At 35.6% G+C, this 14,421-nt stretch overlaps 1 protein-coding gene and 1 pseudogene across 1 annotated transcript; both read left to right on the forward strand.

The window, feature by feature from the left end:
• The first annotated feature begins 1,767 nt into the window (after nucleotides 1–1,767).
• On the forward strand, nucleotides 1,768–3,450 carry LOC148195162 (uncharacterized). Its single transcript, XM_088095104.1, has 5 exons — nucleotides 1,768–2,043; nucleotides 2,131–2,337; nucleotides 2,410–2,661; nucleotides 2,752–2,889; nucleotides 3,235–3,450. The coding sequence occupies exons 1-5, from the start codon at nucleotides 1,768–1,770 to the stop codon at nucleotides 3,448–3,450; spliced, it is 1,089 nt and encodes a 362-aa protein (XP_087951230.1).
• Nucleotides 3,451–9,786: 6,336 nt separating this feature from the next.
• Nucleotides 9,787–10,658, forward strand: LOC148195163 (uncharacterized; annotated as a pseudogene).
• The last annotated feature ends 3,763 nt before the right edge of the window (nucleotides 10,659–14,421 follow it).

A 14,421-nucleotide genomic window follows, 5' to 3' on the forward strand; every position in this document is an offset into this window, starting at 1 on the left:
TATTCTTTGATCTTCCATATTGGTCAAAGTTAGATGTTAGACATTGCATAGATGTCATGCATGTTGAGAAAAATGTTTGTGATAGCTTGATTGGTACACTACTAAACATCCAGGGAAAAACAAAAGATGGAGTGAATGCGCGTTTGGATTTGGTTGACATGAAGATCCGAGAAGAATTGGCACCAAGAGAGATTGGTAAACGTACTTATTTGCCCCCTGCATGTTACACAATGTCCAAACAAGAGAAGATAAGTTTTTGTCTTTGTTTAAAGAGTATCAAGGTACCACAAGGATACTCTTCAAATATCAAGAGCTTAGTGTCAATGCAGGACTTAAAGCTTGTTGGACTGAAGTCTCACGATTGCCACGTCTTAATGCAACAGTTGTTACCAGTGGCAATTCGTGGAATTTTGCCCAAAAAAGTTAGGCTGACCATAACTCGATTGTGCTCATTTTTCTCGTCAATTTGTAGTAAAGTCATCGATCCTACAAAGTTAGATGAACTTCAAAGCGAAATTATCATCATCTTGTGTCAACTAGAAATGTTTTTCCCTCCATCCTTTTTTGACATCATGGTGCATTTACTTGTTCATTTGGTCAGAGAAATAAAGTTGTGTGGACCAGTATACTTAAGATGGATGTACCCTATTGAGCGTTATATGAAGATTTTGAAAGGGTACGTCAAAAATCAATATCGTCCAGAAGGTTCGATGATTGAAAGATATATTGCTGAAGAAAGTATTGAGTTTTGCTCTGAGTATATGGCTAAAGCAAATTCGATAGGAGTCCCTCGGACATCATGGTTGAGTAGATATTCTACAAGTAAAAGCATCCGAGGTGTGAATGTGGTGACGAAAAGTCGTGAAGAATTGATGCAAGCACATCTATACATATCAAACAGCACAGATGAAGTGATCCCATTTTTGGAAGCTCACAAAGCCGTTGTAAGGGACAAGTATCCACGACAATCAGAGAAATGGCAGTTGATGGAGCATAACAGAACATTCTTGTCCTCGTTCAAATCTGAAGTTTCGAAAGAATCACGCTCCTCTGAGACTTTGTTCTGATTAGCAAATGGCTTGAAGTTTGATGTTGTATGTTGTACAGGATACGAAATTAATAATTGCACATTCTATACGAAAACTTTGGATGATAAAAGCATAGTACAAAATAGTGGCGTCAGTCTAGAAGCTGAGTCGCTACAGTTTTCCACATCCAAAGATCAAAATCCTATAGTTGGTTCCATGAGATACTATGGTAGAATTGAAGAGATATTTGAAGTTGATTACACTAAGTTTTCCGTTGCACTCTTCAAATGTAAGTGGATAGACAATAAGAGTGGTGTCAAAATAGATGAATCTGGTATGACACTTGTTGATTTTCGAAAGGTTGGTTATAGAGACGAACCGTTCATCATGGCATATCAAGCAAGTCAGGTTTTTTATGTAAAAGATCCTGCATCTGACCATTGGTATGTTGCTCTCCAAGGAAAAAGGCAAATTGAAGAAAAAGAAGAGAATCTAAGTAATATTCATATCGCTGACAACCATCCATTTAAAACGACAATAAATTTGGATGACGACCCTCTAATTGATGATATACAAGCAATACGAGAAGATCACAATGAGGGAATATATATATGACCAATCGATATGATTATGTATGAATTTCATGTTTGTGTAAATATTTATGGCTTTTGTTAAATAATATATTGCACAATTTATAAGTGTTTTATTTATATTTAATCTTATTTATTGTGACAGATATATGGCTGAGTCACCTCATTCGTCGGGCGATGAAGTCCCCACCACTTCTAGACGGACGAGAGGAGCAACGAGGTTACGACAGCTTATACTTAGAAGAAATACAGGTGAGAGGACACTTGTCATTGTTGACGTGGTCACTGGAGTTGCATCTGGCCCAAATGCAGATGTATTTAGGTCTTACCTTGGAGTATTGGCACGTGATCGTATCTCTATACTTACTCCATCGTTTGACCATGTTTCTGAGGCTGATCGGAATCTCATCTGGCAAGATCTATTGGTAAGTTAAGCAATATTGCTCAATCTTCTATATTCATTATATTGATAAATCTGTATTTATATGAGGTTATTACTTTCTTTGTTGCAGATAACATTTGATATGCCAAACGTCGAGAGCTTAAGGAATAGGTGTTTATCTGCAATTGCAGAACGATTTCGGGGGTTTAAGACAAAATTGATGTCTAGATATATATTTGGACCAAAAAGTGATGAAAATCCATGTTCCAAATATTCAGCAATTGACGAAGAAACATGGCGTCAGTTTGTAGAGCTTCGTTCTTCTGAGGCGTGGCAGGTAAGTGTAGTAAAATCATTCAATTCATCCTTCATAATTATTTACCATAACAATTGTTTAATTTTGTCACAGGAAAAAAGGTCAAAAGCACAGGGAATAAGCGCTCAGAATAAAAATCCACACCTCCTGTCTCGTGGTGGATATAGGAAGCTTGAAGAGAAAATAATGAAGCAGAAGTCAGATAGTAGACTTCCACTTTCTGAGGGTGATGACCCTCTTCCTCCTCCTTCACCACCATCTCGGCACGACAAGTGGAAGTTAGCCCGTATGAGACCATCGGGCTCCTACACTTCCGAGTCTGCCAGAGAAATATCTGAAAGAATTGTAAGATGTCATTTCTTATTATATTACATTAATTTTGTTATATATCTAACATGCATATTAAAAATCCTTTGAACTTTTGTTATGTGACAGGACTCCTTGGTTGAGCAGAGCTCCCAAGGTCAATTCACACAAGAAGGTCGTCAAGATATTCTTGCCACAGCTATTGGACGACCTGAGCACCCAGGACGGGTGCGTGCTGCTGGGACTGGCATAGGCATACGAAATTTTTTTGGGTCTTCCTTGCGTCCATATTCATATGAAAAGATGAAGGACGAAATAAGAAAAGAGATGACGCAGGAGATCACAAAGAAGGTTCGAGCAGAGTTATATGATGAAGTTGCTGAAATGGTTGCGCGCCAGTTCCAGCAACATTATGAGGATTATGGCAATCGTCCTCCACCATCTCCTGTAGCGGAACATGCTGTGCCCCCTACAGGTAAGGTTATTTATTTTTGCTTCCTAATTTACTTTTTGCATAAACTAACATTTAATTTGACAGGTAGAAGCGGTAAAGGAAGTTGCTCAGCTGCCGGTGCCCCAGGAGACGACATGGATGACACTCATCCATGTGAGTTATATATTCTCTCTGATACTGGGACCATGCTAGTGGCTCGTGGTACAGTGTATGAGACAGCCACTGTAGTGCATGGGGTACAGCTTGCAGAAGATGAGGTCAAGGTCACGGTCGATGAAGTTGTCATAGCAGATGTCGTTCTTCCTGTGCCTACAGATGAGTTCTTCACTGTGGAAGAAGCATTTAGGTCCTTTGTCGCCTGGCCTAGACATTAGGTTGGTCATGTATCTAATCCCCCGGTAAACACTCGTACTATATACTTCTCAATTTTAATATTTACTTCTAATTGACGTTATATCCCCCATTTTTGCATTTAACAGCAGATAGGTCAAGAGGGAAGTCCTAGACCGAAGAAGACTCATTTATCTGAGGATGACCCTCTTGGTGCGTTAGACGACCTTGCTAAACTCATTTCAGAGGTGCCGATGAATGTACATTGGGATTCTACTACATTTGGAAGAGAAGCTCTTATCCCATTGTACTTGCATCAGCAAGATGTTAGGGAGCTTGCGTCGGGGAGAGATGAAATTAATATTACACTCATTCAGCTGTGGATGATGTAAGTTTATGAAAACTTTTATATATACATGTATTTTATCAACTTACTTATATCATATTATTTCTTCATTTTAGGTATCTGTTTGATGTTAGTAACAAGAAGGGGTTCAACGATGTATATGGGTTCATTGCCCCTTCTATGACTCATGAGAGAAATAAATTTGATGATATCCAGACATACATCACCACCTGCTTTGGAACGGGGAAGGAGATATATTTTCTCCCTTATATACATGGGTAAGTGAAGTTTGTTAACTTCAACACATTCATTTATTAATTTTGGTATATCATTCATAAGTTATTACCAATTTCAGGTGTCATTGGCAGCTACTTGTGATCTCCGTACCGGAGAACACGACTGTTTGGTTTTGTTCATTGCATAAGTCTCCTCCCAGCCCTCTTAGACATGCAGTAGATTGGTAAGAATCTCAATGTCTGGTCCTTTTTTTTTATATAAATGTATGCTAAAAGAATTTCTTTTGATAGTTCCCTTGCAGCACATATGATGTTATCTGGGAGATCTACTGCTACAGCTAAAAAGCTTGCATGGGTTTCTCTTAAGGTTTGGTATTTTAGTCCATACTTTGTTACATTTGCTTCCATTCAAATGATGTTACTTAACATTTTATAATTATGATGATATATTGTAGTGTAATAGACAAATGGGGTCATATGAATGTGGTTACTACGTTATGTTTTGGCTGATGACCATCATTCGTGCACATTACACCACTGGATGGGAAACAGTAATATTTAGGTTTGAATTTTATGTTCTCTATATTTGGATTTCATATACACTAATTGAAATCATTGTACTTTATGCAGAGATTTAATAGGACTGCTTCAATTCCAGAGAAGTCAATCCAACTTGTGAGGAAAACACTTGCTAGATATGTAATTCATTTATATAATAGTATGTAGTAGATATTAGGATATACTAAGTTTTAAGTTTATGTTTCTAAGTTGTTTTATGCTTTTCTACGTTACTATAAATTCAACATGTACATTGCATTGATTTATTCTTGAAACTTGATTTATGATTACATTTTGGATTGATTTATGCTTCTAAGAATTTGATTTATGATTCCATTCAATATATTTTATGTTTTAATATGAATTTCATTTAAAATATACGTTTCTGTAATATTTTGGACTGTTCTGGTTATAAAAAGATATGCAGGTCTGTTTCTGTGATTGGGAATGTTGCAGAAACAGACTCCATTTTAAAAAAAAACGTACTTATATGCCTCGGTTCTGGTAAAAACCGAAGTAAAAAGCCCACTTACTGCCTCGGTTATGGTCAAACCCGAAGCAGAATGTGTAGCGGAGGAGAAAAAAAAAACCGAGACCTACTGCCTCGGTTTGGGCCACAACCGAGGCAGTAAAGTGGTACTTTATGCCTCGGTTACGAAGAACCGAGGCCTAATGTGCTACGAAAAAAATAAATTAAAAAAACGTTAAATGTTTATGCTTCGGTTAGAGATGAACCGAGGCAGTAGGGGGTGAGTTTATGCCTCGGTTCACAACCGAGACCAAAAGTGTTAGACTTTTTACCTCGCCTGAATATGCCTCGGTTCGGAAACCGCTGCCTATATACAAAAATAACCGCTGTCGTTTCCCCTGACTGTACTAGTGTTTCTATGTTATTGAATGATCTACATTGTTGACTATTTAGTTTGTCATTTTAGTGTAACAAGCAGGTAGATTCATGGGAATGTGACTTCTATGTCATGTCTTGGATTAAGACCATCATTCGAGCTACCATTATAGATGACTGAAATGAGGTCACTAGTGCAGCGAGGGGCTTTTACCGCGGTTCATTTTCACTATACGTCGCGGTTCTTGAACCGCGGCATATTCAGCCGCGGTAGTAAGTCAGACACTTTAGGCCGCGGTTCTAACCGCGGTATATAGGTTGCGGAATATGCCGCAGTTGTCGAGGGAACCGCGGCCTAAAGCCATTTTTTTAAAAAAAAAAAAAAAAGACACTATATGCCGCGGTTGAACCGCGGCAAAAGAGTGTAGAATATGCCGCGGTTAGTGTCAAAACCGCGGCCATATGTCTCGTTAGTGTAGAATAAATTGGCAGGGTATATGCCGCGGTTGTGCAGAGAACCGCGGCATATACTCTGTTATTTAATTTTTTATTCATACGTGGCGTCAAAGGCAATGGTTGACTGGAGTATATGCCGCGGTTTGGAGCAGAACCGCGGCATATATGTTCGATTTATTTACAAAACTGCCACCGCGCACCATTATGCTGCGGTTTTCGTTGAACCGTGGCATAATGTGCGCTGTAAAAACCCAATTTTTTACTAGTGGGTAATGATGCATACCTTCAATACATTACAAATCAAATTCATCTTTGAACATATATGAAACCATATTGAATCTTTCTTCATTTTGCAACGCTTCAAGAGTACATCTCCTATACCAGAGGACACAATTAGGCAGATAAGGCAAGAGTGGACAACGTATCTTCTGCAAAAATGGAGCTAGGAACACTTATATTTGCTGTTGAACATTACTTAGGTTTAGTTTAAGTTTATATTTTGATAGTTTTGGTATTGGATTGTTTTTAGATTAATTACAACTTTCTTTAGTTGAAACGCATATATATATATATATATATATATATATATATATATATATATATATATATATATATATTATAGTATATTGTTCTGGGAAAATTATCAACTGCATTATTACCGATTTATTTCCACTATTTGAAAATTCATAAAAAAAATTTCGTTGCTCATGGATTTTGGTTGTCGGTAATACTTGTTTTTCATATAGTGTTGGATTGGGGAACATATAAGGAACTCCTTGCTAAAGGAATAGAGCTTTAGAAAAGGGCGATATTTATATATAGGTGATTTCATTACCACTCATGAGCATGTCATTCGTACCGTACACACATTCATTCTCTTTCTATCTATTATGATATAAGTTATTTATTTTTAAATTGATGTGTATATATTTTATTTTAGGCACAAGAGTTGAGACGAGTTGTTGAGTTGAGACGAGTTGTTCGCGTGAATGAGGTATTTCAACAAACTAATCGTCAAAAGGGATCTGGTCAATTTGTGGATGAGAGGTTTGGAAAACACATGTAAGCGAACACAAAGTATTTTCAACTAGACTCTCCTAGGTTAGATCAGAGCAAGGATAATGTCCTATACTTGAATCTGTCACTCAATTTATCGATAAACTTTACCGATAAATTTACTTGTAGGTAATGTTCTCTATTGGGTCACGTCAATATCGATATATATTAATAGTTGATAATTATTGACAAACATCGATTATCGATAATTACTGACTACCATTATCGATGATAAAAATCTATCGATAAATATTTCTAATGACATTATTATCAATGAATTTTTTTTTGTTGAAAATCTCTCAGACAACAAACATTATCGAAAGATTTTTGTTGTTACAAAGATGTCTTCCATCAAGAAATTCAATTTGTTGTAGTTAAAAGATATTTAGATTAGGATATTAATACAATAACAATCATGGGATATGCATGTTGATGCTTGTAAAGTTTCGGAAAAAGGTTGTTTGACATCATTGAATAATCATTTGATACTTGCAAAGGTAGGGATGGCAAGATAGGGTAGTGCCTATTCCCTATCCAATCCACAATTTAGAGTTTTTATTGTTTGGTTTGGGATTGTTGTTTAATAGTGGTTTTAAAATACACGGTTGACAATACTCTAATGTTAATATTTTAAAATATATTCAACAGATTTTTAGAATATCATAATCTATTTTTAATGCTTAATAGATGACAAGAAAAGAATAAAGTGTGTTGTTTTATGTCAATGTTATGGAATATTATGACATCCCTCTTCTACCTCTCATATTGCTTGAAAAATTATGTTAAATAGAGTGCATATTGGAAAAAAAAGTGTGAAGTATAAACTTAATATAATGAAGTGATTGTGGCTTACTTTGAAATTGTTGCTGGGTAAAAAAGGGTTGACTGTCTCCGCCGTCAAATTCGATTGATGGTTGTACCCCCTTTAGTCCCGACCACTCATCAGAGTTTAGCTTAATAATATTCAACAGCTGCAGACCCCATTTGTGCTTCTGCTTTATCTTCTTTACTGCTTTCAAGTCTTCAAAGTTACGTGCATCCACCCAGAAGACCAATCATTTGTAGTAAGAGAATTTTTACATGCAACAAGTACTCATTATTGATACATTTGCAGCAAATTCACAAACACGTTGTTGTTTCGCAGAAATATCTTTGTAGAAAAAAAATCACACTTTTCTAAGCAACCATATTAAGAAAAAACAAATTGGGTCAATCTCAATTTAAATAACATTCTCACATCACAATATGCATTAAGAATGGTGATATCATCATAAAGACATTTTGAACAGAGAAGAAAAAAGATTTAGTGAGAATAAATTAAAAGTTAATTAGAACAAGAGAACTACATACGTTCCGTAATGACACTTATTCTTGAAAGGCTAAGGCATTTGAATGCAGATCGAACAACACTCTTTACAAACCGAACAGAAGGATCATGCTTCTCGGAGACCTGTGATTTCTTGGCTTCATTTTCTAACCCTATTTTCACTGAAATGATACAACTCGTATAATGACTGAATATAGGTTATAAAAAAATTCAAAGCTAAAACTTGATTCAGTACATATCAACGTATCTCTTTTTTGTACAATAAAAATAATTATAATATAAATCTTTTACTTTTTTCATTTTTTATAATTATCATGTGTTTATAATAATAATTAAGTTTAAACCCTCGTATGGTCCTCATATTTGTTGAGAATCTTAAGTGGGTTCTCGTTTTTTCAACTCTCTCAATTGGATCCATATATTTGAAAAATTGTCTCAATTAAGTTCAAATATTTGAAAAATTGAGTCACTTAAACCATGTCCGTTAAGTTTTCACAAACGACGTTAAAATTTGTGACAGTTGAGAAAACGAGAACCCACTTAAGATTCTTTAACAAATATGAGGACGATCCGAGCGTTTAAACCTAATAACTATCATGTATTTATTGTACTATAAAATTATAACAATCAGACAAATAAACAAATGAAATTAAATAGATAAATCTTTATTTAAGTGAGTATGTGGCTTATTCGGTGGGCGAGTGAAAGCTCTCTAGAGCGGGAAGAATACTTTTGGAAAAATCAATGACTACACATGGAGCAGGTGAGTCTATACATCATTTATTATTTTTAAGAAATTTTTTTTTTAATAATTTCTTTTGACAACTTTTTTATAACAGCTTATGTGGTAATTTGTGATTGCTCTGTTTCAAATATACGGATTAATAAAATAGTGACACATAATTTATTGTCAAAAAATTATTGAAAAAGTTGTTAATATATCGAGGTGTTTTTTTGTATATATCTCTCATCTTTTATTCAAAAATAATAAGACAAATTTTTCCTTTTTCCTTCCTTTTACATGGTATCAGGAGCAGGAATGATCCTCTGCTCAATTTTTTTTCTATCCTTATTCCCATGGCCAACTATAGAAATGAATCAAATTCCAATAGTTCTTATTCTCTCCATCATTATGACCATCCTGGAATGGTTCTTGTTTCCAAACCTCTAGATGGAGACAATTATTCAACTTGGCAAAAGCCATGGTCATCTCTTTGAATGCAAAATCCAAATTGGGTTGTGTTGATGGAACTCTCACGACATATTCTGTTGAGGCCAGACCAGAAGAATATATAGCATGGAAAACGTGCAATGACATGGTGTTATCTTGGATCTTTAATTCTTTGACACCTGATATTGTCGATAACATTATTTTCTATGACACTGCTCATGAAGTTTGGATAGATCTTCAAAATTGTTTCTCTCATTGCTTGCTTGGCTCAAGATCAAATGACAGTTACAGCCTATTACACGAAGTTAAAAAAATTATGGGATGAGTTAGGCTCCTATAGTAATGCAACCTGCACTTGTGGAGCTGACAGTAAAAGGCGTAAATTGATGCAATTTCTTATGGGGTTGAATGACTCTTATAGTGTTATTCGTGGCCAACTCCTTTTAATGAATTCATTGCCTGATGTTACACAAGCTTATTCTTCCATCACTCAAGAAGAAAAACAACAACATTTGAGCACTGCACGTGACACAATAGAAGCTTCAGCATGGCTGTTCAAAAAAATGAACCAGTAGCCCTTGATGTTTGACGCAAACAAGGCTCTTCTTCTCGTCTTAATTCATCTAATGGAAAGTCGCTGCATTGTTCTCACTGTGATAGAGATCATCATACAAAAGACACATGCTGGAAGTTACATGGTTATCCTCCCGAACACCCAAAGCATGGAGCAACCAAGAATGCTTACTCTAAGCACAACGGGAGTAGTCAGTCTTTTAGCTAATATTGTCACAGCGACTCCAATGATGCAACAAATGCAGTCTGTAATGCATGGATTAACTGAATTGCAACTCCAACAAATGTTGTCTATTATACAGGGTAATGAATAATCTCAATCAGCATATTCTAAGGCCAACAACGCCAATGTTTCTTCAGGTTCGTCACCACCCAAACTTATAATTGATAGTGAGGCTACCGATCACATTATTTCTTCACCAACCTTGCTTGTTAACAGTAAAGAAAACACTTCTTTACCACCTGTTGTTATGCCAAATGGTGACCAGGCCCCAATTCTCTCTACTGGCACTCTACCTTTGAGCCCAATTGTTTATTTAAAAAATGTGCTTGGGGTGCCATCTTGCAAAGTACATTTGATGTCGATAAGTCGAGTCACACGAGATTTAAACTGTTCAGTAACATTTTTTCCTTCTGGGTGTATTTTGCAGGATTTGATGATGAGGATGACAATTGGTTTGGGTAAACAACAAGGCGGACTCTATTACTTGGTTGCAATGACATCCAACAAGTCATAAACTCCCATTCAATCCATAGCAGCCCATGTCACCAAGTCATCTCCTCCTTCAAACACTTCTACTACCTTATGGCATCGACGACTAGGACATCCATCTCCATTTAGATTAGACTTCATGGCTAAAACTTTGTTAAATCTCTCTTTAGAGTCAAATAAAACTTGTGATGTTTGTACTCTTGCAAAACAGACACGACTTCCTTTTCCAAATAGTTCCATTTCTTCAATTAAACCTTTTCAATTACCTCATTGTGATATTTGGGGACCATATAAAATTCCTTCTCTTTCTGGTGCTAGGTATTTTTTGACCATTGTGGATGATTTTTCTCGCTTTACTTTGGGTTTTTTTTCATGCACCATAAAAGTGAAACCCAACATCTTCTTACCAATTTTGTTTTCTTTTGTCAAAACTCAATTTAATATCAATATAGCCAATATTCGAGTTGACAATGGAAAGGAATTTTTACACAACATTCTTGCACAACAAGGTACCACTTACCAACATTCTTGCACTTACACACCACAACAAAACGGGGTTGTCGAGCACAAACATAGACATATCCTTGAGTCAACAAGAGCTCTTCGTTTTCAAGCTCATCTTCCTTTACAATTTTGGGCAGAATGTGTTTCCACTGCTGTTCATATAATCAACCGGTTGCCCACACCTCTTCTTTCACGCAAGACACATTTTGAGCGCCTATATAGTAAAATCCCTTCTTATTCACATATTAGAGTTTTTGGATGTCTTGCTTATGCTACTAATGTTCATATTTCTCATAAGTTTGCTCCCCGTGCCCAAAGATGTGTTTTTCTTGGTTATCCTCTTGGCTAAAAAGCTTACAAGTTATATGATTGAAACTCACCAAGTCTTCAATAGTCGTGATGTTGTCTTCCATGAGGCTAGTTTTTCGTATGAATCCATTGACACTCCTTCAACCACCCTAGACCCTGTCATACCTAATGTTATCCCAGACAATCCTCCGTCTGAGAGTCCTTCATACACTCAACCAGCACCTACAGAAAACAGAATTGTGCCTCCCATTACTTCCCCACCTATGATTCCCTTGCATCGTTCTCAACGATCTCATGGTCCTCCTACAGCTTTGCGAGATTATATTTGCAATCAGGTACTGTCTTCCAACCCATTGTCATCCCCATCATCTTTTCCAAATAAAGGTACACGATATCCTCTTTGCAATTTTATCTCTTATGACCATTACACACCTCAACATCGTTCTTTTATTGCCGTTATTACTAATGATATTGAACCTACATGTTATGATCAAGCTGTTTCTCACACTCATTGGCAAGAGGCAATGAAATCTGAGTTGGCTTCTTTATAGGCCAATAATAATTGGTCTATCACCACTCTTCCTCCTAGAAAGCAGGTTATTGGTTGTCGTTGGGTGTACAAAATCAAGCGCAAATTTGATGGTTCTCTTGAACGGTATAAGGCACGTCTAGTTGCAAAGGGATATACCTAACTAGAAGGTATCGATTATAATGACACTTTTTCACCTACTGCTAAAATGGTTACAGTACGTTGTTTATTAGCTTTGGCTGCTGCTCAACATTGGTCTCTTCATCAGCTTGATGTCCATAATGTTTTTCTTCATGGTGATCTTTTTGAAGAAATCTATATGTCCCTTCCGCCTTGTTTTCAACGACAGGGGGAGAATCTTGTGTGTCGCCTCAACAAGTCCTTATATGGATTAAAACAAGCCTCTCGTCAATGGTTTGCTAAATTCTCTACAGCTATTCAAAGTGTTGGTTTTATTCAAGCAAAAGCAGATTACTCATTGTTTACATGTACAAAAGGCAAGTGTTTTATAGCTTTGTTGATCTATGTTGATGATATTCCCATAACTAGTAATGACCCTATTGCAATATCCAATCTTAAACAATTTCTACACAATCATTTTCGGATAAAAGATTTGGGTGATCTTAAATTTTTTCTGGGTATTGAGGTCTCTCGTTCTAAGAAAGGTATTTTCATATTACAAAGGAAATACGCTTTAGAAATTGTTAAAGATGGTGGGTATCTTGGAGCTAAGCCCGTGGATTTTCCCATGGAGCAAAATATAACGCTTTCTGATGAAGGGGAATTATTAAAGGACTCGTCAATATACCGGCGATTTGTTGGTCGCTTAATTTATTTGACAATTACCCGTCTGGATATCACCTATGTGGTACACATACTGAGCAGATTCATGCACCCTCCATGCAAGCCTCATATGAAAGCTGCAATGCGTGTGCTATAATATTTAAAAACTAACCTAGGTCAAGGTCTGTTTTTCCCTTCACAAAATGATTTATCTTTGCGTGCTTTCTGTGATTCAGATTGGGGAGGTTGCCTAGTATCCCGAAAATCAACTACAAGTTATTGTGTTTTTTTTGGGATCTTCCCTTATCTCTTGGCGAACAAAGAGGCAGAAGATAGTTTCTCTATCCTCAACAGAAGCTGAATATAGAGCATTGACTGGTACTTGTTGTGAGTTGACTTGGTTACGATCATTGTTGAAAGATTTACGGATATTGCATCCTAAACCGGCATTGTTGTATTGTGACAATAAAGCAGCCATACACATTGCAGCTCAATAAGATGGATTGCCACTTCATTCGTCATAAGATTCAAGATGGCTCAGTCGCAACTAAATATGTACCTTCAGCTCAACAACTTGCCGATGTGTTCACCAAACCACTGGGAAAAGAAGTGTTCTCTATCATGAAGAACAAGTTGGTAGTTCTTGATATTCACTCTCCAAGTTAAGGGAGAGTGTTAGAAAATAAATCATATTCCGAAATTATTAAGAGAATATATTGTTATTATTATCCATAATAACTGATTTACAAGAATAATGTTACATTACTATAGTAACATATTAAAGTAATTATAGGGATAAAATAGCACAATTATAGATTCTCTCTTGTATATATCTATCATCTTTTATTCAAGGGTTAAATATGTTTTTAGTCCCTAAACTATTGGCTGTTTCTGGTTTTCGTCCCTCTTTCAAAGTAAGGTACAATTTGGTCCTCATTCTTTTCGAAACGTTCGTTTTAGTCCTCGGAATTTTGGTTTTAGTCCTCATTTGTTGCTAAATGAGGACCAAATTTTTAAACAGTGTTTAGTTTTCGAGGACTAAAACGAACGTTTCGAAAAGAATGAGGACCAAATTGTACCTTACTTTGAAAGAGGGACCAAAACCAGAAACGACCAATAGTTTAGGGACTAAAAACATATTTAACCCTTTATTCAAAAATAATAAAACAGATTTTTCCCTTTTCCCTTCCTTTAACATTCGTAGATTTGTTTCTAACTTGTATATTTAACCAACATATCGATTTTTACAATTATTGATAAAATATTTGAATTAATTTGCAAAACCCGTATGTTGCATATGGAAGGAAATAATATATATAGTTAACCAAATAAAAAGTAAAATTATGATAATATGGTAAAGTAGTTTATTAGAATGTGCGATGCATGATAAATGTCTATTTATATAACTAAAATTTATAAATAATATATAATTTTGAATATATAAATTATACTATGATCAAAGTTCAATAAAAATAAATATTTTTGAACATATAAAACACTTTATATTGTGATCCGAGATTATTTAATTGATGTTTTAACTTTTAAAATATTTCATTTAATTTTAAAAATACAGATAAAAAATAAATAATCATAATAATAAAAGAGTAAATA

Source organism: Vigna umbellata, chromosome 7 (genome assembly GCF_029865625.1).
Source record: "Vigna umbellata cultivar VRB3 chromosome 7, Vumbellata_1.0, whole genome shotgun sequence".
Classification (NCBI taxonomy): Eukaryota; Viridiplantae; Streptophyta; class Magnoliopsida; order Fabales; family Fabaceae; genus Vigna; species Vigna umbellata.

Excerpts from the sequence above, each read along its gene's own strand:
- LOC148195162 (XM_088095104.1), top strand. The coding sequence starts at position 1,768 with ATGGCTGAGTCACCTCATTCGTCGGGCGATGAAGTCCCCACCACTTCT. Across the intron at positions 2,662-2,751 it reads GAGAAATATCTGAAAGAATT|GACTCCTTGGTTGAGCAGAG; the intron begins GTAAGATGTCAT and ends GTTATGTGACAG. Across the intron at positions 2,890-3,234 it reads GCATAGGCATACGAAATTTT|TTATATATTCTCTCTGATAC; the intron begins TTTGGGTCTTCC and ends CATCCATGTGAG.